This window comes from Macrotis lagotis, chromosome X, assembly GCF_037893015.1.
Source record: "Macrotis lagotis isolate mMagLag1 chromosome X, bilby.v1.9.chrom.fasta, whole genome shotgun sequence".
In the NCBI taxonomy this organism is placed as follows: Eukaryota; Metazoa; Chordata; class Mammalia; order Peramelemorphia; family Peramelidae; genus Macrotis; species Macrotis lagotis.
The window spans coordinates 702916700-702941039 of record NC_133666.1 but is presented as its reverse complement, the minus strand read 5'-3'; the positions used below and the strand labels follow the sequence as shown (position 1 = coordinate 702941039).

Here is a 24340-nt window from a genome sequence, read left to right as displayed (position 1 = left end):
ATTTCTGCCTTTTCCAAGCAGTTATCAACAGGGGGACCTATTATTTAATGTTTTATCAGTGACTTGAATCCAAATGGAAGCTAATCAAAGCAGCAGATGACAGGAGGAATAGCCACCACCATGGATAATAGGATGTGGGAAGATCTTGACAATGCAGAAAACTGGGCTGAATTTAGTAATATTAAGTTTAACAAGAACTGATATAAAAATCTTACAGCCAACTGACTTCCCAGATGGTAATGGCTTAAGTGGTAAGTTTTGTCTACCAAAGATCTGGCTCTATTTACTAAGGCACTTGCTGGCCATCTCCACACATCTGCCTGAACTCCAGCCATGATGCTAATTAACCACTACCCCCCAATCATGAACTCTGGCTAGAACAGATTAGCTTTTGTCACATCTTGCCCAGAATATCAAGAGCTCCTTGATATTTGCTGATCATTTCCATACTATGCTACCAAGGGCTTATTTCCCTCTTTCAAGTAACTTCATATGTTAACTTTCCTCATTAGAAGGCAGTTGTTCAAAGACAAAAAAAGGAGGGGGGCCACTAGATGGTGCCATGCAAGGACCCAAGTTCAAATCCAGCTTCAGACACTTAATAGTTACCTAGCTGTGTGAGCTTGGGTGAAACACTCAACCCTATTGCCTTGCATAAACAAACACAAAAAACATAAGGTGGCTGTTGTTTGTCCTTTATTCTTGAAGATCGTGACATCAGGGACGTGGTGCTGTGGCAAGCACATGAATTGGATTGGGGGGGGGGGGCTGTGCTGAGTCTCCAGCCTCACTTTCTCCTCCAGTGTAATCTGGGTTCAGTAGTCAGATATGGCTAAAGACACCTGGAGATGGGCCTGGATGGGAAGCAATCAGGGTGAAGTGACTACCCAAGTTTACATCTCTAGTATTTCCAGGACCAGATTTGAACTCTGGTCCTCCTGACTTCAGGGCTAGGGCTCTATCCCTTGCACCACCTCACTGCCCCTATATTGGAAGATAGTTTCTGAGAGAAAGAACAATCTTGTTTGTCTTATCCTCAGCATTTAATCATAGTGCCTGGTTCACAGACCATGTTTAATCAGTACCTTCTAAGGTCCCCTACCTGGGACAGGTTTTCCCTTTCTTTTGATCTTTTCCCCTTAGGCCTTCATATTAATCTCCCTGGAGATCCTCAGTCTCAGTGGCTGAGGCTTGAAGCTTTGGAAGAGCTGCTAACACGGGAGTCTGTGGGAAGTAGGCAAAGTTAGCCCCATGGGAGAAGACAGTCAGTTCCTAAGCATTATTAAGCATCTACTATGACCAGGCAGTCTGCCAAGCATTGATTTAAAGGCAAGAGAATTCATGCTCTCAAGGAACTCATTCTAATCGGGGATTCAACATGTGCTTTGCAGAGTGCCTATATACAGTAGGTGCTTAATGTTTACTGAATTAAAACTATGGGATAAAAAGGAGCTAATGAAGAGGAAGGGGTCAGGAAAACCTCCTAAATCCTGGATTTTAGGGGAGACTTGAAGCTAGGGAAGCCAGAAGATGAGTCTAAGGAGTCATGGGGGGACAAGCAAATGAAAGTGCAGAGGTGAGGGATGGACTGTCTTGTCTTACAAACAGCAAGGCCATAATTACTGACCTGCAGAATGCTAGTGAGTGTGATGGGGGTCAGGTTGTGAGGGGACTTGAATAGCAGAGGACTTCACATTGGATCCTAGAGATGAGAGACCTGGGCATTTATTGAAGAAGAGGTTGAAATGGTCCCATATCTGTGCTTTGGGAAGATTAATTTGACAGGTGAATGGGGAAGAGACTTGATACAGGAAGGAAACATAGTGCTGAAGGGAGGAGATAAGAGCAGTGTCCGAGGTGGTAAAAAAGTTACTTGGCAAGAGATCATCAATGGGGTGTGTGAGGAGTTGATGATAACAGGAAATTTGGGATCCTGGATGACAGAGGACAGTGTTACCTTCGACATTAAGAGAAAGGACATGGGGTAAGAATGGAGTCAGTTTGGGGCATGTTGAACTTAAGATACCTATAAGACATCTGGTTCTGGAGATGTCTCCTAGGCTGTAGGATATGAGTCTACAGGTTGGATAAGTTAATAATTTAAGCTAAGTCGATAGTAGCAGAGAAGATAATGAAAACATAGGAGCTGTTGAGATCAAGTGAAATAAAATAGAGGGAGAAGAGGACCAGGACAGAACCCTGCCCGCCGATGACTCAGCAAAGTAGCCGAGGAAGTGGTCAGACGGGAGAACCATGGCAACCCAGAGTGACTGCCAGGCCAAAAGCTACACGGAGGTATAGGCCATTGGAGCTGACAACTAAATCACTGGTAAGCTTGGAGGGCAGGTTCAGTTGAACAATGAGAGCAGAGTTCATCTTCATTAGAGAAAGAAGATACAAGACAATGACTACTGGGGGTGGGTCGAGAGTTTTAGGAAGATGTAGAAAGATGGTATATTCATAGGCAATAGAAACACGGAGTAAACAAGGAGACTGAAGTAAGTTAGAGTGGGCAGGCTAGTTGGAGAATGCAAATAGAGGCTTGCCATGGCAAGGACCAGCCTTCTTGTGAAAGGAGGCAAAGGAAGGGAAGATGTATACTATGTGATAGGCGCTATGCTAAGCACTATATAAATAGTATCTCATTTGATCCTCACACCAGATGGGAGATGCTATCATTATCCTCATCTTATAGCTAGTGTCCAGGGCTGGATTTGAAATTGGGTCTTTCTGACTCAAGGCCTAGGGATCCACTGCACCACCACTGAGTTGCTTTAGAAGAGATACTGGAAGCAGACTTGGCAATGTAGGATACAATGAGAAAAAAAGAAAGTTTTCAGTGAATGGCCTCAATTTTTTTGGTGAAATATCAGACAAAATTCTCAGCTGAGTAGGGAAGGGGAACTCTGGGAGGTTTTGAAGAGCCACTATGGTGAATGGGTTAGTGAGTCAATTGGGGAAGTTTGAAAGGATTGCCTGGCAGCAGTGAGGGCCCATTTGACGTCATATAACATAAAAATGTGGTTCAACTTAACTCAGCCTCTTCAAAGTTCAGATCCATTTTAATCCTTGGTAGCCTGAAGCTGCTTATACAAGACTGAGACTTGCTCCACGTGTGCTGTAGGAGCAGAGGTAGATATTCCTAAGAATCTCAGGTTTTAAATTCTCTTTAAACGTTTATTTTTTCCTCTAAATGTAAGATCCTTATTCAATGACTAAGGAGTAGACATGCTACTGGAAAAATTGATTATATCAGTCTGATATTCTCAGTATACATAAACCTAACAGAAATTCTAACTCAAAGGGAAAATGGTTCACAGCTTCTCCTTAGTTGAACAGGATATGGATAGAGGTAGTTTTATTAATGTACCTAGGATCAAAGGGCAGTTAGGTGGCATAATGGAGAGAGTACTGACTTTGGAATCAGGAGGACTGGAGTTCAAATCCAGACTGACACTTGCCACTTATTATCTGTGTGACCTTGTAAAGTCTCTTAACCCTGATTGCTTCACATCCAGGGTTATCTCCAGTCATTCTGATCCATATCTGGTCACTGGACCCAGATGGCCCTGGAGAAGAGTCAGGTGGATGACTTAGTACCGTACCTAGAATCCAAAAGAGACAATGGTTGGCCATCTCACATTGTAGAGCTTATACAATAAGTATGTGAGAACTACAAGAATAATTGTAGTTTAAAAAAAACAATTGCAGTTTATATATCATTTCTTGGAAAGAATAAGGAAAATTTGAAGAACATAGAAAGGCCCTCCAAATTAAATCAACACATACATGGACATTTGGCAACTTTAATGAAAGAGCTTCGAAGAATGGTTGAACAGCAAATAATACCCAGAGGGCAGGAGAGTTATATGGTAGCCATGAGAAGCTGTCTATACATTGCAGGCAAGAAATTAATCAAAAAGTGGAGTACGGGTCGGCATGAAAACATGAATGAGCAACAATGAGCATGGGTTAGTCAGGTAGTGAATGCAAGAGAAAAACAATTAGCTTCTTGTGCTCTGCTGCGGGGGTCCAGCCTCCGCGGGGTTCTTGGAACCTGACAGGAGGGATAGAGTCGGCAAAATGAGTTGAGTCAACAAGTGGGTAAAGGCAGGAGCAGGTTGACTGTCAGCTGCTTGGATTTATTTTTATAGTTTCAGAATCATGTATGTTTCAAGCAAGCTGAGCTCATTTCCTTGGTTACAAGAGTGGACAATTTTCATCATCAATCATAGTTCATGTGGTTACAAGTTTTAATCATGTGATTACAAGTTTAAGTAATAATCATAGTTAATTGACTTCTTATCCCTACTCAGACCATGATGACCTTAACCTGTCTGTTACCTTATTTATTACTATATTGTATAATTGTTAATTCATTTAAAGTTATTAAGCAATTCTTTTAATGGAAAGTTTTTAATATTTTCTGTGTAAGTAATGTTTTTCGATACACTTCCTTAACAATCTATAGTGAGGGTCTTTATGCTTGTCCACCCATCCGTTAACTCTTACAATAACCAATTTTTCTTTCAGGCCTTGTTGGTAGAAGCCACAATTTCTGTGACTTTTTTAATTCTTTCCCATGTAACTAAGGCTGTTAGAGTTCACATATTGGTCCCCCATACTATTTTCTCACTATCTTTTTCATATATTCCTGTGTATGGTAAGGGCAGCAAAACTATTAATTTCCCTGGAATTCTATCTGACCCCATCTTGTATCTGTTTTTCCTGTATATATTCTGACATCTCCTTGGAATTCCCAGTGCTGTATTTTTCAAAGATTTCATAATGCTGAAGCCTTTTGTATGTCTCAGGGAGAGGCAGTCCTGTTAAATTTGGACAGAGTTTACAATCTGTTTTATTCAAGGAATTTTTCTGAAATCCTTCCTTTACAGATAAACCTATAAATATTGGTATGCATGAAATCCCTATATATATTGAAGAAGAAAATGTTGTTCCATCAGGCAGTGTGACTGCCTTGAGTCTTCTTGCTGCAACTGTGTCAAACAGCTTAGAGACCCAGGCTCCCAAAACTCTGCTCCACTGCTATCAACCCATCAAGCAATGAGCAATTTTTAAAGTGCTTACTATGTGTGAGACACTTAAGGGCTGGGAATATAAAAAAAAATAGTTCCTGCCATCAAGGAACTCACATTCTAGAGGAGGAGACCCATTACACACACACACACACACACACACACACACACACACACGGAGAGAACACATACAAAGTCAATACAAGACATTTCAGGATGAAGCAGAACTAGTAGCCAAGGGCCCAGGAGAAACAGGTGCTATTTGAGCTGAATCTTTTTTTTTTTATTATTTGAGTTTTACAATTTTCCCCCTAATCTTCCTTCCCTCCCTGCCCCCCCCAAGGCAGCTGTTAGTCTTCCCAATATGTCTGTGGTATACATTGATGTAAGTTGAATGTGATAAGAGAGAAATAATATCCTTAAGGAAGAAAAATAAAGTACAAGGGATAGAATTACATAGTAAGACAACAGATTTCCCCCCCCCACTAAATCAAAGGTCTTTGGTCTTTTTTTCAAATTCTGCAATTCTTTCTCTGGATACAGATGGTATTCTCCATCACAGATAGGCCAACATTGTCCCTATTGTTGCACTGATGGAATGAGCAAGGTTGGTCATCACTCCCATGTTGCTGAAACTTTTTTTTGTTTTTGTTTTTGCAAGGAAATGGGGTTAAGTGGCTTCCCGAAGGCTACACAGCTAGGTAATTATTACGTGTCCGAGGCCGCATTTGAACTCAGGTACTCCTGACTCCAGGGCCGGTGCTCTATCCACTGCACCACCTAGCCGCCCCCATGTTGCTGAATCTTAATGGAAATCAGGAACTCCAAGAATTGGTAGTGAGGAAAAAGTTCATGCCAGGCTTGGAGACCAATGACAGAACACCAGAGGTACAATGGCAATATGCCAGTATGCTTGGACTGCAGAGGTCAAGGGGCTTAAAGTGTAAGAAGACTAAAGCAGTAATGGAAAGCTGAGCTTCAGAAAAATCCCTCTGGCAGCTGTGCAGAGGATGGACTAGAGGTAGGCAGACCAAAGAGGAAATTACTGAAATAGTCCAGGTGAGAGGGTATGGGGAAATAAACTAGGTTGAGATCTCACAAGGAGAACAAAGGGTCAATTGGGAATTCAAATGGCTTAAATCATAAAGCCTAGATATTTTGTTTGTTTTAAAAATGTGAATCTAACTTACCAAGCTAGGAAGAAAAATATCTTATTAAAAAATCTTTCTTGCCCCTCAGAAGGCACTTTGGAGGAGGGAAAGTCAATTTGCATTTGTAATCAGAGGATTGAGGTTTGAACCTCCCCGGTTCATAAAATGGCAGGCTGGAGGAAGAATCTGAAAAGTCCCCTCTAAGTTTGTGTTTTTTGTTTGGGATTTTTTTGTGTGTTTTTGCTGGGTTTAAGTGACTTGCCCAAGGTTACACAGCTAAGTATTAAGTTCTGAGTCTGGATTTGAATTTACATCCTCCTGACTCCAGGGCCAATGCTCTGTCCACTATACCACCTAGCTGCCCCTAAGTCTGGACTTTGTTCCTTTAAAATTGAATATTGTTCATTTTAATATCAACTCAATGCAAATATCTAAATTTGCTAAATAACTTACTTTCATTTAAATTAACTGTATAAAATACCATACCCTTTTATCAGTCTCATAAGTGATGATCAGGATTCTTTTCTTCCTATGATCAAATGCATTATTATTGTAGCTAGCATTTATAGAACACTTTTAAGATTTACAAAGTATATGTATTATCTCATTTGATCCCCTCAATAACCCCAGGAGGTATGTCCTGCTATTATCTGCATTTTACAGTGATGAAACTGAGGCAAAATGACTTAATGACTTGCACCTGAACACACAGTGAGAGGTCAGATTTGAACTTAGGTCTTCCTGACTCCAACCTGCACTCTACCCACTATCACCTAGCTGCCATTTTCCTAGTTGTTTTATCTCCTTCACAATATTTTATAAGTCTTTCTAGATTTATGACATTAAGATTTTTACTTCTGAGGAAAACACTTCCCCAATAAAGACATTCATTCTATCCCTTCTAAGATTTTGATCAAGAAAAGTTGTGATTTCTCGAGAAAGGTCTTCCCAAATTCATTATACTCATAAAGTTTCTCATCTGAACAGAACATTCCTGGATGAAGTTTAAGATGAGTGGTAATAATCACCAGAAAATCTTTTTTTCTCTACTATGAATTTTTTGATGTTGAATTTTTTTTTTTGCAAGGCAATGGGGTTAAGTGGCTTGCCCAAGGCCACATAGCTAGGTAATTATTAAGTGTCTGAGGTCGGATTTGAACTCAGGTACTTCTGACTCCAGGACCGGTGCTCTATCCACTGTGCCACCTAGCCATCCCTTGAATATGTTTTGAACTCATCAGGTTAACCTTGGAAGGCCTTCCCACCTTCATGCTAATTTCCAATGTGATCTCCTATTGTGGATTAAATTTTTAACTCCTAATTGAAGACTCCTTTTTAAGAAAATTTCCTGATTTTTTAAAAATTCATTTGAAAAAAGCCTTTGTATATTCAATACATTGATAAATCTTTTTTGTTTTTAGGGGTTTTTTTGCAGGGCAATGGGGTTAAGTGACTTGCCCAAGGCCACACAGCTAGGTCATTCTTAAGTGTTTGAGGCTGGACTTGAACTCAGATACTCCTGACTCCAGGACCAGTGCTCTATCCACTGTGCCACCTAGCCACCCCCATCGATAAATCTATACAACACTCTACTTATTTCATTTTTTCCTTTCCCAGAAGTTCTTTGCATAACTATTACATTGATAATGTTTCTCTCCACTATAAATTTTCTGATGTTTAGAAAGATGTGTACCTTGGTTGGACTTCCCATCTTCATTGTATAGCTGCTGATTTGTTTCTTGGGCTCAGTTCTGCCCCACAAAGAATTATGACTCAGACTCAGGAAAGTAGGTTTTGGAAAGAAAATATGAGATTAAAGGATATTAAGAAATTGATAGAAAAATTAGAGTTTTAAGAGAAGACAACGTGGATTGCTGACTGAATTGGCTGGAAGGTCAAAAAGGTGAACCTCTCCTGCAATCTCCTTAAATTCTCTCCCAGAGCCCATGGGAGGGGGTGTGACCTGGGAATGACCCAAGTTACTCACTGGAGATTTTGCCTCTTGGGGAGGGGTCTATTTTGGGTGGTCTTCCAGAACCTGTGCTCCCTGGTTGCCCCACCAAAAAACAATGTAATCCAAATCAAGTTGAAGGTCAGGCCCTCAGATGTGGAAGGAGGCAGGAGGATTCCCTTTCTGATGCAAACAAAAGATTAACAAAGTTTGTCTCCAACTGATCTCATCACCCCCTATGCCCATATTTCTCTGCATCAATAGGGTTTTTCTCCAATATGAATGTCCTAAGGTAAAATAAGCTTTGATGTCCTCAGATGGAAAGTCTTCCCACATGAATGACTGCTAGGTATATAAGAACTTTTTGATGGAGAGCAAGTTGTTAACTCTTAAGGAAAAAGACTTTAAAAATTAATTTCAGGGGGCGGCTAGGTGGTGTAGCGGATAAAGCACCAGCCCTGGAGTCAGGAGTACCTGGGTTCAAATCCGGTCTCAAACACTTAATAATTACCTAGCTGTGTGGCCTGGGGCAAGCCACTTAACCCCATTTGCCTTGCAAAAAAAAAAACCTAAAAAAAATTAATTTCATTTATGAGATTTCTCTCTAATATGACATTTCTGATGTCGAGTCCGTTGTGTCTTCAGACAGAATGCCTTCCCACATTCATTACATTCATAAGGTTTTTCTCCAGTATGAGTTCGCTCATGCTGAGTAAGATGTGAGCTCTGGCGAAAGCCCTTCCCACATTTTTTGCACTCATAAGGTTTTGCTCCAGTATGAATTCTCTGATGTCGAATAAGTGCTGAACTCTCCACAAATGTCTTCCCACATTCTTTACATTCATAAGGCTTTTCTCCTGTATGAATTCTCTGGTGTCTAGTGAGTAATGTCTTCAGACGGAAAGCTTTTTCACATTTGTTACACTTATAAGGGTTCTCTCCACTGTGAATTCTCTGATGTACAATAAGTTGTTTGTTCTCATTGAACGCCTTGCCACACTCTTTGCATTCATAAGGTCTCTCTCCAGTATGAATTCTCTGGTGCACCGTAAGTTGTGCACTACGGCCAAAGGTCTTTTCACATTTATTACACTTATAAGGTTTCTCTTCAGTATGAATTATCTCATGCTGAATAAGTTGTTTCCTTAGGCGAAAGGCCTTCCCACATTCACAACATTCAAAAGGTTTATCTCCAACATGAACTTTTTGATGGTGAATAAGATCTGGGCTCTGGAGGAAAACTTTTTCACATTTATTACATTCATAAGATTTCTCTATAGGTTGGATTCGCTGATGTGCAGGAAATTCTGAGCTCTCACAGGCCTTCCTACACACCTTCTGTTCACAAGGTTTCTCTCCAGTGGTAGTTTTCTGATGTGGTTTCTTTAGATTGAATTCCTTGCCACTTGATTCCATACATTCAGGTTTTTCTCCTCTATGAACTCTCAGAGGTTCAGTAAATTGTTTGCACTCATGGAAGGTCTTATATTCATTGGATTCATAAGTTTTCTTTCTTTTATGAATTCTTTGATGTCGAACAAGTGCTGAGCTCTCAAGAAAAGTCTTCTCACATTCCTTACATTTATAACACTTTGCTCCAATATGAATTTTATGATGTCGAATAAGGTCAGAGCTCTGGTGAAAGCCCTTTCCACATTTAATACATTTATATGGTTTCTCTCCAGTATGAATTCTCAGATGTCGAATTAGTTGTGAGTTTTGACGGAATACCTTTCCACATTTACTGCATCCAAAAGGTTTTTCTCCAGTATGAATTCTCTGATGTACAATAAATTTGGAGTTCTCCCGGAAGGACTTCCCACATTCATGACATTCATAAAGTTTTCTTTCAGAAAGGATTTTCTGATGTTCAGCAAGTTTTTTGTACTCAAGGAAAGTCATCCCACAGTCATTACATCGATATCGTTTCTCTGAAGTACAAACTTTCTGATGCTGAGTAACTCTTTTACTACCTGAAAGGAAGAACAAGGAAGGGGCTGATTAATACTGTCTCCTTTCCTCCAGTTCCCAAGATCTGCTCACAAGCTTTGTAACTTTTCTCCTGCCTGCTCTCTTGAGGGGACAGTTTCATTTGTCTAAGCATTACAATACTCAGTATATGTTATGTAAAGGTAAAATGGTAGAAAATCAATACATTTAAATGAATATAGATTCAAGATTAAACTATTTCTAAGGACAGTTTAAAAGGACAAATGTTTGATTTATGAACAAATCCTCACTGTAGTATAAGTGGTTGACATTTGAGTGAATTAAAGAAATGAAAGAGAACATCAACAAAGAGTTAAAGGCTTTTGCAACTTGCAAATATATTCCTTTTATTGAGATGAAGGGGAAAGGATAGGAAGGAAGGAGACTAAACAAAAATAAAGAGAATGGATATGGGTTGAAAGATGAGCTAAGAGGAACTCTAAGACAATGAATAAGCAATGATGAAGACAATGCTAATCAACTCACAGATGTAGTAAGGTAGCTTCCTCCTCAGTAGTGGTGGCACAAGATGGCTGGATTCATTTCCCTACTATCTCAGGGACGTGACAGGACCCTGTTTAACTGTTGTTTCTCTGGCATCCTCCAGTATAAATGCAAACTTCCTGGGGCAGATACCTAAAAGCTACCATTATCTGGCTTCCCCTAAATGATCACTCCTTATTTTCTGTGTCAAGAGGAGGAAAAGGGCCTTAAAGTATAGAGTCAAATTTCCAGCTGGCCCAGAATCCTTTCCATAAATGCTGTAAGAGGGGGTCACCCAGTTTGCTCTTGGACCCTTCGCCACCTCCCTTCATGTATCCTATGGTCATATTAGCCTTCCTGGCTACCAGGTGATGCTTTTAAATTACATTTAGCTTAAAGTTTGCTAAATTCCCAGGTCTTTCTTTAAATAAGTTCTGTGACCATCTTGTTTTGTGGATTTGATGTCTGGCACCCAGGGATAAAGTTTCTCATTTATTCCTGTTAAATTCCATCTCAATCATCCCAGTCCCATGGTCTAGCCTGCAAAAATTTTCTTGGATCCTGACTGTTACCCCACGGGCCTGCTCTTCCTTCTAGATCTGAGAACCATGCATATACTGAGGTATATTCACTGCAGTTGTGGAGAAGAGGAAAATTCTTATCCATTCAATTAATAGAAGAAATTCTAGGAGACAAAGAAGATTAATCAGATTATAGTAACCTGAAGAGTTTCTGTGTGACAGAAAGCAAGACATCAGAATAAAGAAGCTAAGTAATAACTATAAGGAAAACATGTTGCTTTAAATATTTCTGCTAAAAATCTGATTTGACTTCACAGTAATTGAATCAAATTTCATGAGGTCAAATTCTAAATATCTGAATGGTCAAAAACAGGCACTACAAATTATCAATAACAATCTGAAACATTCATCAGAAAAGTTAAAACAAAGACAATTCTGAGTTCTCACAATATGCTGATGAGATGAATAAAGAGAGTTAAAAATTACTGGTACAGATATTGAGAAATAGGCATTGTCACTCATACTGATGGCAGCACTTTGCCTGGCCATCTTTTTGAAAAAGCAACATAATATAGAATTAGTACTTCAAAACTGACCATGCCATGATTATCAAGATGACTCCAGGGTCTATGCTATATCCACTGTGTGTGACCTTGGGCAAGTCATTTAACTCCATTGCCTTGGGGGGGGGGAACTTACAAAAAAGAAAGGATTCACAGCAACTTTATGTAAAATGAGGACACAAAATTTACTCCTATAATGGGACTAGAAATGACCAAGTTTGATCAGATGAACCCAGTGCTCTGCCTTCACAAGAGCCACACATGGGCCCAGAAATGTCAGGGAAACTAGGCAAGTGACTTGGGTTGAAGAAAGAAGGACAAGGATGACAGTTTCTTTTTTAATAACATCTATCTTCAAAATACTCAGAAAATATCAGAGATACAGAAGCAAAAAGGGAATTAGTAAACTTTTAAGGCAAGCCACTTATTAAAAAAAGAGAATGGTGGTGTAATGGTAAGGGAGACCTGAGTTCAAATCCAGTCTCAGAAACTTAATACTTACTAGCTGTGTGACCTTGAGCAAGTCACTTAACTCCATGCCCCAAATCGATGCAGATGGAATACAAGGATGACTGTTAAAGATAAGGTAATACCCAGGAAGAGAAGAGTAAAACCAATGTCCTTGACTGAGAAATTGACTTTCTACAAGGGACACATGAAGTGACAGCTGCCATCAGCATTGCCTACTGAATGAAAGATGAAGCTCTAGGAAGACAGCTTTAGTACTTGTCCACAGGCCTTAGGGTGCTGTGAGGAGACCCGTCTGTGTCCCATTTTACAAATGTCTTTTTCAAATGAATAGAGCTGCCTTGTCTCCATGAACTCACCTTGAGAGGAGTTTTTTGGGTGGCCTCTTTCTGGCGTCCAAGCTGCTTCTCCTTGCTTCAACTGGTTGATCACATCTGGGTTGAAGACTGCAAATCCTGCTCATTGAAAATGGAAAAGTACTGGGAACACTAAGCTACATCAGAATTCCATTCTAAAACAAAGACCCCTTCCTACTCTAGGCAGAAATGTGGGGCTAGGCAAGCATGGACTGTTGCTTACACTGTCAAATTCCTGGCTTTGTTGCAATCTGTCACTAGTGAAAGTTCAACAGGAGGGTGCAGGGATGATATTTCAGGAAAAGATGGTAGCATTTTTAAAAAAGCATTTATATCATTGAACCCCACTGCCTTGCAAAAAAAAAAAAGCATTCATAAAAATGCAAGAAAAGAATTAAATTCTCAGTCCATCTCTGTGGAAGGAAGGAGGCCTTCTAGGAAGTCCAGAGAATATTTTGGACCTCCAAAAGATACTTTATGTTGTCTTACTAGAAAACATGAAGAAATGGCTTATGGGGTTGGGCTTGGAAATAAACTGTTTGCTTGACTCACCCTTTACTAAGGCAATGGGATCCTTTTCTGTATATTGGCCATAGGATGTTAGGTGAGAATCTTGGACCTGTAACACCACTGAAGGAGAAAGACACAATCTCACCAACAAGGCAAGTTCCTAGTTTCCAGTGGAACCAGGCAGTTCAAATAACCTATCCCTTGGTCACAAAAAGATGAGGCCTCTTTGATTTCCACTTGTCAAATAGTTGCTCAAAGCTCAAGATCCTTGCCCCCAGTACTCAGAAGAGGCAAGGCAAGGTGGGGCAGCCATCCTTACCCAGGTGGACCACATTCCCATAGTTCTCCAGCATCACCTCCTTGTACAAGTCTTTCTGAGATTGATTTAAGCTTCGCCATTCCTGCTGAGTGAATTCCACAGCCACATCCTGGAATGTGACTGATTCCTGAAACACCAAAAATATCTGTATCGACCCAGGAATCTTCCCACCCGTAGTCCCGGGAAGAGAGGGGCAGTGGGCAAGGAGGACACGGCATGGGGCTCTCAGCAAGTGACAGAAGGAAAAAGCATGAATTAAGCATCCTGCACTAACATACACTGTAGATTCAGAGGAAAAAAAACCCAAGATGACCCTTGTCCTCAAGAAGCTTTCATTCTTGGGCAAGTCATTTATTTAACCCCATTGCCTTAAATAAATAAAAAAAAATTTTAAGTAACAAACAAATCTAAAAGAAGAGAAGATTAAGGATCTTAAGGGGGAAAATGGGGAAAAAATGGTAAAGAAAAGGGGGCCAGCTATAATCAGATCTCAAACTACACTACAAAGCGATACTCATGAAACCAGAGAGGTGGTCAGTGGGACAGAATAGACTCATGACATGGAAAGAAATGAGAAGGGATTGTATCCAATGAGCCCCCAGACCCCCACAACCAGGGCAAAGATGATTCAACAGAGAATGTGGAGAAAATTGGAAAACCACGTGGGAAAAACAAGGGCTAGACCCCCATCTCGGGGAGAAGCTCTAGCTGGGCCTTGACCGTCACATCAAAAGCCCTGGAGAGGAGCAAGGAAAGAAATTCATGCTTCACAACTACAGAAAGAAGAAGAGTCGGGGCCACACAAGGAAGCACAAACCAACTTCGGGAAGTTTCTCTGGTAAAGGTCTCATTTCCGAGTTAAATGAGGAAAGGATCCAAATGATAAGTACAAGGAAGAAATGCAAGCTACGGTCCAAATCAGAGAGACGGAACATTCTGAGTCTCCTAATTACCACGGCGGCTGGCGGGAAGGGGACGGTCCAGTGGGTGCAGGAAGCATGGGGGGCTGCCGGGGTCCAAGCAGGTCCTGCAGCGCCGAACTGGGGTGCAGGGGCCGCGGGGCGGCTCCGGTCCTGGGACCCCCGGGCCCCCGTCCCCGGGCCCGGCTCCGCGCCCCCGCTCCGGCGCGCACACACCCCTGGAGCCCCTCCAACTCCTCACCCCAGTCTGGGCCCCAACCCCGGGGCGGCCCCCGGAGGGGTCTCCCCACGGCACCCCCGGGGCGCCCTCCGGGTTTGGGGGGCTCTCACTCACCTGGCCGGGGGCCATGCTTGTCCCGCGGCCTGGGGGGGCAGGTGACCCCCCTCCCGGGCCCCCCCCCCGCGGCCGGGACTTGGCGCCGATTAGTTCCTGTCTCAGACTGGGGGGCGGGGCGGGCGCTGCGCAGGCGCAGGCCTCTCACCGACGGGAGCACGCTGATTGGCGCGGGGCTGGCCAATGGGCGCGCGCGACAGTCTGCGCGACTAGCCCAAGCCCGCCCCCTCGTCCCTCGGAGGCCTCGGACGCCTCGGCCACGCGCTCCGGATCCGCGCCGGGGGCCCATCCCGGGGGCCCATCCCGGGGGCCCATCCCGGGCGCACCCTGACCTGGGCCGCTCTGCACGCCCGGGCCGGCCGGGTAGCTGAGGGCGGAAGTGGCTGGGCGCGGGACCGGACGTGACGCAGACCCCGGCCCAGCGGGCGGGGAAGCGTGGGCTGACAGCCACGGCCTTCTGGGAAATGGAGTCGTGGGCGGGGCCCTCGCGCCTGGCCTGGTGCGCATGCCCGGCCCGCTTCCCTCCTGCCCCCCCAGGGGTGCGTCGGTGACTGTAGAGAGCGCGTGCGCGGGGAGAGCCGTGGCGGCCGCCCCCTAGTGGCCGGCTCTGGGCAGCACCGAACCCCCCCCCAAGCGGTGCCCAGGCCTGCCGGGCCCCCTCTCTTCAGACCCTGCCTCCACCCTGGTGCGGACCCCCACAGCCGCACTAGGGCAGTACCTGGTGGGGAGTCAGCCCCTGAGGGGGCACTGGCCCGGGGTGGGGGCCTCAGGCACGTGACACTCGCACGAGTGACCTTGGCCCAGTCCCTCGGCCCTGACCTTGCCCCCGGGGCCCCCATCGTCCTGACCTTTGCCCCGGCAATTGGTGTTTCCCCAAGACACCGAGCTCTGCGGCTGGAAGGGGCCCGGGGCGGGTTCTCTGCCACAAGCTCGGGGAGGGCACCTGGACTTAGCACCTGCGCGTGCCCCGTGGTCTCCCGGTGACCTGCTGGGGTCCGAGCTGGACTTGAACCCAGCTCTTTCCGTATTCCAGGCCCATTATTCCTACCTGCTCTGCCATTTAGCCGCCGCTGTCTCCGGTAATCCCGGATTAAATACTTCAAAGAAGGGAAATTGAGGCAAAGAGGCGAGAACGTCATCAGCAGGTCAGCAGTGGCTGGCTCCAAGGCCCCTGCACTATATTGATAGAGCATTCTCCTAGGTAAAAATGAGCAAGAGCAGAATGGGGAACAAAACAGTAAATGAGGAGAATTATAATAACAATGTTTGTCCTTCATTTTATTTTTTTTAATTTAAGGCAATAGGGTTAAGTGACTCGCCCAAGGTCACACAGGCAATTCAGTGTCTGAGGTAGGACTTGAACTTGGGTCCTCCTGACTCCAGGTTTGCTGCCCCTTTGTCCCTTGTTTTCAGAGAAGACCAAGACAAGCACACGAACTGGATTTGAGTGAGGGAGTGCTGTTAAGTCCCCAGCCTCACTTTCTCCTACCGAGTCGACTGGAGGTGGTCCCAGATGGGAAGCAATCAGGGTTAACTAATTTGCCCGAGGTCACACAGCTTAGTGAGAGTCGAGTGACTGAAGCTGGATTCTAAATCCTGTCCTCCTGACTCCAAGGCCAGTGCTCTATCCACTGTGCCACCTAGCTGCCCTCTAATGAGGAGCATTGATCCCTCCTGGAGGACCAAGATATAGACTCTTGGGGTTTATACTCTAACTGATTGGGAGTATTTGGGGACTCTCCATTGGCATCACAGAAAGTCATCTTGTGTCAAGAACAGGGGAACTTTCCAAGTATGGGGAACTTGGACAGGTGAGTCTCAGGTGACCTATAATCACTATGAGTTGGGAAGGTGCAGTGGATAGAGCACTGGTCTTGGAGTCAGGAGGACAGGAGTTCAAATCGAGCCTTAGACATTTACTGGCTGTGTAACCCTAGACAAATCATTTAACCCTGACTGCTTCACCTCCAGGGAAATCTCCACCCTCCTGATTCATATCTGACTACTGGATCCAGATGATGCCAGAGGAGAAAGTGAGGTTGGTGACCTAGCACCCATATAGATTAAGCACAGCCCCCTCCTCCACTCAAATCCAAATCATGGGATCCCTGATGTCATGATTGGGAATGAAGGACAAACATTCTTTTTTTTTCCCTTAATTTAAGTCAGTGGGGTTAAGTGACTTGCCCAAGCTCACAAACTAGGCTATTAAGTGTCTGAGGTCACATTTGAACTCAGGACCTTCTGACTCCAGGGCCAGTGCTCTATCCACTGTGCCACCCAGCTGCCCCCATTATTATATCATTACCATCGTCAATATGACCTGTAAGCTACAGTTTAGCTGTTGTAAACTCTGGAGGAGTTCATCTGGAAAAATGGAGAAGTTAAACAGACTGATTTCTGTGGGGGGTGGGGGAGGGAAGTGAGATTAGGGGGAAAATTGTAAAATTCAAAATAAAGAAATTAAAAAAGAAATTGAGACATTAGATGACAGCTAACCTGGCTGGAGCCAACTCCCTGTCACTCTGCCTATCATCCTTACACATTTCTTAATCTACTGTGCTTTATAAGCATTAAACTTTATTAATGGATGTGATTGAAAGTAGATAACTGTTAGAAAATCAATATTCCACAATTCCTCTTTTGATCCTTGAGAGACTTGTCTCATGAATTACCTTACCTAAAGACCTAACTTATCTAAAGGCTTAATCTATAATGGTAGAAAGCATAATCATAGAAGCAGATCTGGGGCACATCATCTCTAACATATTTTAAACTGCCATCATATATCTAGGAATCAATTTTGAGTGTGCTTTGACACCAAAATTAGAGTTGAATATGGAAAAAAATGATAATGCTAACCAAATTAATATTACAGGGATAACAATGCCATCCCCTTAAAAACAGCAAAATAATGAAGAAAACCAGGAAGAGGGATCCCAAGAGCCATAGTTTTGTGTATAGGTTTTGTTGACAAGTAGTGCAATGTCTGACTCAATTTGCTGAAACTCATAGATATTGGGAATAAAAATCTCCTGCCTCGTTAATGCAGGCATCTTTGGTTGATGTGGCATATGTTCCTCCTAGGGCAGCAGTGAGGAAATATAGCACCAGCAGTGATTTGACCCCATCCCTGAAAGAGAGTCACTCTCCACTTGCAGGGAGGTAATGGCGCTGGTTGGTTGTCCTATGATCTGGGTTGCATCTTGTACTAACTTCTCAAGCTCAGCACAAATAGTCCCTTTTGGCTGCATATCCTCTGGTCATGCCCAGAGAGGAATAAAGTCCAAATGATTAGAGTGCTGTGCCCAGTTCTATATATTGGATCTGTTTTGTAGGGTGTCTATTCTTTTACATTCATGGCACCATGTCTCCAAATTTCTAGTAATCATTGTCCTATTAAAGCTATAGAATGATTAAACATTGAAACTAAAATGGCTTTTTTTACAAGATCCATACAGCCAGAGGGAAGTGAGGCAAAGACTTCAACTGCACAAATGGAAAACTGGCCTAGGGTCATCAAACCCCATGGTATCTCTGGAACCTGGTGGCACATTCCAGAGGCCATTCAGTTATGATAGGTAAGGGTTATACAGGAATAATTCTGAGGTGGCTTCTGAAAACCCTAGACAGCACAAATGAAGGACTCTTATTTTTATGTCAGGGATTGGGAAAGTATAATTACACTGCACAGAATTTTAAAAGAGGAATTGACTCTGAACATGGTAAAAATCCAAAAAATGAGGAAGGGCTGATTGTAGACCTGGTTCTGTTTCTGCAATCCCAGGGATGATGAGTTCAAACATTATGGAACCAAATGCAAATGTCGAGAAGAAAAGTATTCCATTTACCCTTAAACTTCTGACTCTTGGGGTGGCTAGGTGGTGCAGTGGATAGAGCACTGGCCCTAGGGTCAGGAGTCCCTGAGTTCAAATCCAGCCTCAGACACTTAATAATGACCTAGCTGTGTTGCCGGGTTTTTATTTACAACGCCGGCTTCTTTATGCTAGTCCGTCCTCTTACTCACCAGTCCAACGCATGATGAGTCTTCGGGGTACCTCCGGCCCCCACTCTTTGATGGGGGAAGAACCAGACAGAGCGCCTGAGGTGGATAATGAGTCTTTATTCTTCTGTGATCACATCCCGCTCTTGCCCAACCTCTCAGCAGACACTTTTATCCCCTCTGTCCTCCCTCCCATGAACTCTTACTCAATGAGGGGCCGAGTTCTGTAACATTCCCTTATAAGGTGATTATGTTTCCCCTGCTAAGCGACCGCCAAGCCTCTTCCCCCCGCCCCCAACATCTCCCCCTTTCTGTTTTACAAGGTTATCACTTGGTGTGACCTTAAGCGGTGCTGAGGTTAGCCTTAAGCGGTGTCATTTCTACTGGCCTCTGATAGCCGGGGGCGAGGAACCCTGTCTTAGGTCATCTCCTTCAACCCAGGACCTTGCCCGTCCTAGGCGCCCGACACCCTCAGGGCCTGTCTTAGGTGGCTGGGTTAGGAGAGGTTGCCCGTCTTGGGGTTTACCTCGTCTTACCCCTAGGTGTCACATGTCATGCATGGCGGCTAGCCAGACTTGGGGATCCTCCCCCGTCTCCATGGCCATGAAGGCTTTCTGAGTAAGAAGCATATAGCCCCTCTGTCGCCTAGCTAGGCGGCAGAAACAGACAACAAGTAGGGTGATTCCCAGAATCAGCGTCCTTGTTCACCCTCAAGGGGGTACCCTCCCGCCATCTGGCAATCCCTCCATGGTATGGGATCCTCGATGTCTTCCCCTGTGGCCACACATGAGGGGCCCCACCGAGGAATCGTGAAGTCCCGTTGAGTTTGATTCACCAGGGGTCGCCAACCCAGAAGGCCTCGGAGCTGGGTCCCCTTTTTTGTCCCTGCTGGGCTGACAGTCGTCTGCGGGAAAAGGCCGACGCAGGGGTCAGTCGGGGCAGTGCTATAGTTAAAATCGTTCTGCCCTGTGGAGTTGAAGTTCCAGGACCGATTTTCTTCCCCGATGTCGAAACATAGGGAGTTGTTCAGGTCCCAGCAGAAGGAGTTCTGGACCGGTGCTTCAGCGGGGTCCATATATGCAGAAGGGAGCCCCATCGATGTATTGGTCACTAGCAAGCGAGGGTAGATCGGGGAGTTCCGTGCTACCGGAAGGGGAGAGGGAATAACTCGGAGTATTCCCCATGTCGGATTTCCTTCAGATGGAGCACCTCCAAGGATCCCTACGACGATCAGAAGGCCTGAAAAAGGAAGAAATTCCTCTCACCCCGTAGGGTTGGGCATTAATCAAGGTCTCTTATCTTGTAAACAGGGAGCCATCTTTCTGGCTCTTCTATCTTATCCCAAGCTGCAACATGTGTTTCTTTAACAGTCTCGAGCTCAAACTGGCCATACTGGGCCTGAACAGCAGGGTCAGTATAGGCTCCAGTTCCACACAGGAGGTCAATGGCTAAATCCAGGGGAGTATAACCCCGGGATTTTGCCAGCTTAGAGGCCTCTCTGCGGGCCTGAGCCTTAAAAGCTAAATATAAGGAGGCATCCAGGCACGCGGCTGCAATTTCGTCAAAGTCAGCAGGGGTCCAAGGGTGCGTAGCAAAGAGGTTTTGCATCGGTCTTTTTACATAAGGGGAGCTTGGGCCGTATTTAGTCACGGCCTCCTTAAGTTCCTTAAGCATCTTAAAAGGGACAGGGCGGTAGTCTCGGGCTCCGGTAAGGGGGTCCGTAAATACCGGGTAGAGGCCCCAGTCATCCCAGTCCACCTCCTCCCCTTTCTCTATTGCTATGGAGGCACTGGTGGCAAGTAGGCCGGATGGGCGGAGCCCTTGAGGGGATCTCTGAAGGGCGGACAAGGAACACGGGGGATTTTTTGCCTCTGTTTCCTGGCTGGGCCGCCAAGCCTGGGGCGCGGCAGCTGTCCAATCAGCGCGGACTCCTCCCTCCTCGTCAGCAGCCTCCCGGTCCCACCTACTCACGCTCCTCTTCCTGCCACCCCTGAGGACTGTTTGCACCCCTCCCTTCCCGCGCTCGGAAACTTCCGGCCCTGAATCTTCTCCCTGGGGGCCCCTTGTTCCCCCATTGTTTCTTCTAAGTTCCTCCCACGGATACAGGGGAGGGGGTGGCCTTCCCTCTTCCTCTGAGCTCTCTGAATCTGATCCCGCCAACGAGCTACCCACCTGAGTGCTGATTGGTCGTGCCAGAGTCACCTTCTGGGGATGCAGGGCTGCATCCACTATCTTATACACTGTAAAATCCTCGGGGGTCAGTTTTCCCGGGCAGGTGTCATTATAGGAGGCCATCTGCTGCCCTACCACCTTCCATTTACCTGGTTGGATCCCACTATGTTGCACCCAAGGGCAGATGTTCCAGATATTCTCAACAAAAGCACGGCACGTCTTGATAGGTAATTTACGGCCATGCTTAGCGCAGAGTTTATAAAGCTGCGCTGCAACGACCCCTTTCTCCTCCGGCTCAAAGGCGGGAATACTATTCCGGCCCCCCATGCTGTCTACTAGCCGAGGCTGCAATCCTAACAGGTGGCAGAACTGGAAAGTTCCCGTTCGGCAAAAGAGAAGGAGGCAGCAGGGCACAATCAGACAGGCCAGCACGGCAAGGAGCGTGATTAGAGCGGAAGGAGAAAGGGAAGAGAAAGGAAGCCTCCATCCTTTATCCTTTTTTTGGGGGGGGGGTTTCAAGGCAAATGGGGTTAAGTGACTTGCCCAAGGCCACACAGCTAGGTAATTATTAAATGTCTGAGGCTGGATTTGAACTCAGGTACTCCTGACTCCAGGGCCGGTGCTTTATCCACTACGCCATCTAGCTGTCCTGCCGGGGTTTTATTTACAACGCCGGCTTCTTTATGCTAGTCCGTCCTCTTACTCACCAGTCCAACGCATGATGAGTCTTCGGGGTACCTCCGGCCCCCACTCTTTGATGGGGGAAGAACCAGACAGAGCGCCTGAGGTGGATAATGAGTCTTTATTCTTCTGTGATCACATTCCCGCTCCCCCCCCACCTCTCAGCAGACACTTTTATCCCCTCTGTCCTCCCTCCCATGAACTCTTACTCAATGAGGGGCCGAGTTCTGTAACATTCCCTTATAAGGTGATTATGTTTCCCCCGCTAAGTGACCTCCAAGCCTCTTCCCCCCGCCCCCAACACTGTGTGGCCTTGGGCAAGTCACTTAACACCATAGCCTTGCAAAAGCCTAAAAAACAAAACAAAAAAACAACAAAATTTCTGACTCTTTAAACTTTCAGAGGAATTTACTGCTACTAATAAAACTAAACAATCTATGTCTCTTGTAACTTATTGGCACAAGGGATATCACTACAAGGGGCAGATTTTGTAGTCATGTGCCTGAGTCCTTTTGTCCAATCTTGATTGTTGTTGGGGTCATCAGCAATATTTCAAAAATATTGGGAAAGTTCTGGCAGGCTGGGCTCCACTGATTTATTGGAAAATCTTGATGAAAATGGCCAAAATTCTAGCTTATGCTGCAATTGCCAAACTGTGGAGTTCTTTCTGTCTTCCCCATAGTTCTCAAATATAAGAAGCATATTTCTGAATCAAGTTGTGTTCTCAGTACAGCTCTGAAGGAACTCTTCCTCCCAGATCTTCTTCTTAGCTTCCAAGAACATATAGGAAGACCTAATACAAGTTCAATATAACAATGTTCTAGTTTATAGTTCTGATTTTATTACCAGAACCACAAAATCATCAAATTAAAAACACAATTCACCATGTCCTAAGGAAGGACTATTTCTCAGATGTGCTATATATATTTCTGATGGAATGTTTTCTGCAGAAGTAGGAAGTTTATCTAGAGAGCCTAAGAATACCTTGCATGGGGTCTTACAATCTTGTAAGTCATTTGGCCAAATAAAGCAACATGGAACTATGTCCCTTGTGAAAACGTTAAACAAGTTATGAGTCTTCCTTCTCTCTGAAATTCCTTGAATTCTCTTCCCCCAAGCTCTTCCTTAGTTTCCCTTTCTCACCCTACAGCCCCCGATCACCTCTCTCTTTAATGCAGAGGGAGCTATGACTGTGTAGTAGTCCCCAAAATGTCTAAGTATGGAAGATTTTTGTATTTAGATGAATGAATGTGATATAAAAATGAAAGGCATCCATTTTTTAAATTTTTTTGTTGTTGCAAGGCAATGACCATTGCCCAATGTCACACAGCTAGATAATTAATCATTAAGTGTCTGAGACCTGATTTGAACTCAGTTCATCCTAACCACAGAGCCGGGTCTCTATCCACTGTGCAACCTAGTTGCCCAGGACATCCATTTTTAAAAGCTAAGTATGGAAGATGTAGGTAAAGTTTTAAAATTTGATTCATTTTTTAATTACTATAAAATTTTAATAGAAATGGATCTTTAAAAATTCTAGATAGTCATCAAGAAAAATTCAAATTTACAAAAATAATGAATATTAATCATATATGCCCCCAAACCCTGAAATCCCATTATTATTTGTTGTACAAAATGTACATAAAGATGAACAAGATAATAAAATGCTATTTTTATGTCTGTTGCTTTCTGAATCCTTAGTTATCCAGGTATTTTTCTGTTACCAATGATGCCAGCATTATTGCTGTTATTTATTATTTATTTTTATGTGTTATTTACAAAACTCTATCATTTTCCCTTCTCTCTCTATCATCATAATTTATATAATTAAATTATATAATTTATATAATTTATTCACCTCTCCTGATTTAATTCTCATTTCCATCAAAAGCAATTTAGTCTCGTCCCTGAATTCTAGTAGCACATAATTCTAGAACCACATCACTTACTGCCAATTGGAAAGCCATCTCAAACTCAACCTGTTCTCCCTCAATCCTCTGCTCTTCTCAATTTCCCTTATCTTCCATATCATGGGGGATAGTAGCACTATGTTCCCATGAGCTGAAAAATGCCCATAACATTTTCTGGCCTCTCTTCTTCCCCCAAAAGTAGTCTGAATTACTATATTAAAAATAAAATGTTAATATGATATCTTTTACATATATTATACGCATTTATGAGTTTCTAAACTTTTTCTGTTACCTGCTAGCCTTTGCACGTCTTCTGTAGCTTCTGAAAAATTCCCCCAAAATTCTCATTTGATTTCTTATACCAACTCACACTACATTGAGCCCGTGATGGAGAAAGTCATAATGTGGGTTAACTGCATTGTAGAGGCATCAGCCTCTTTCCAATCACCCAGGTATTCAACCTTGGAGTCATCCTTAACGTGTAACTCTTCAACATCTCACAAATCCAATCAGTTGCCAGGCTTTGTCAGGTTTATACCTATTCCTCTAATGTCCACCCTTTTCTTTCTACTCACAGACATTACCTCTGTCACCCCGTTGTCTAGACTACTGCAGTGGTCTAGTAATCCTCTGCCTCAAACACCACCACCCCCATCCTCTGAAGAGATGCCAAAATGATGTTGAACAATACCCCAAGGGCTCCCCATGAATTCTCTCAGGCATCTCAATCCCCAAACTTGACAATCACTTTTTCGTTCAGTTATACCCTTTCATTGACCATCAGTCCAGCCAAACTGGCCTTTCTCTTTTATTCAAAAGCAGAATTTCCTCTCCCATCTCCATGCCTATGCCCTGGCTGGCCCCCTCCTGGAATGCCCTCCTCCTCCTCATGGCATCTGAGAATATCCTTTCTTTCAAAGTTTATTTCAAATTTCCTCACTGCTAAGAAAGTCACTAAACTCAATATAGTCTT

General features: G+C 44.1%; 1 protein-coding gene across 3 annotated transcripts; it reads right to left on the bottom strand.

Annotated features, from left to right (window-relative positions):
* Positions 1 to 3775: 3775 nt before the first annotated feature.
* On the bottom strand, positions 3776 to 14905 carry LOC141497131 (uncharacterized). Of its 3 annotated transcripts, XM_074199759.1 has the most exons (5): positions 14602 to 14694; positions 13348 to 13474; positions 13071 to 13148; positions 12522 to 12617; positions 3777 to 10111 (listed from the first exon to the last, which is right to left on the bottom strand). In XM_074199759.1, exons 1-5 carry the CDS (start codon positions 14614 to 14616, stop codon positions 8724 to 8726), a joined length of 1704 nt encoding a protein of 567 aa, XP_074055860.1. In that variant the 5' UTR covers positions 14617 to 14694; the 3' UTR covers positions 3777 to 8723. The 3 variants fall into 3 exon arrangements, with proteins under 3 accessions (XP_074055863.1, XP_074055860.1, XP_074055861.1); XM_074199762.1 differs by lacking the exon at positions 13348 to 13474 and having other exon boundaries at positions 3776 to 10111; positions 14602 to 14905; XM_074199760.1 differs by lacking the exon at positions 13071 to 13148 and having other exon boundaries at positions 3778 to 10111.
* Positions 14906 to 24340: the final 9435 nt, after the last annotated feature.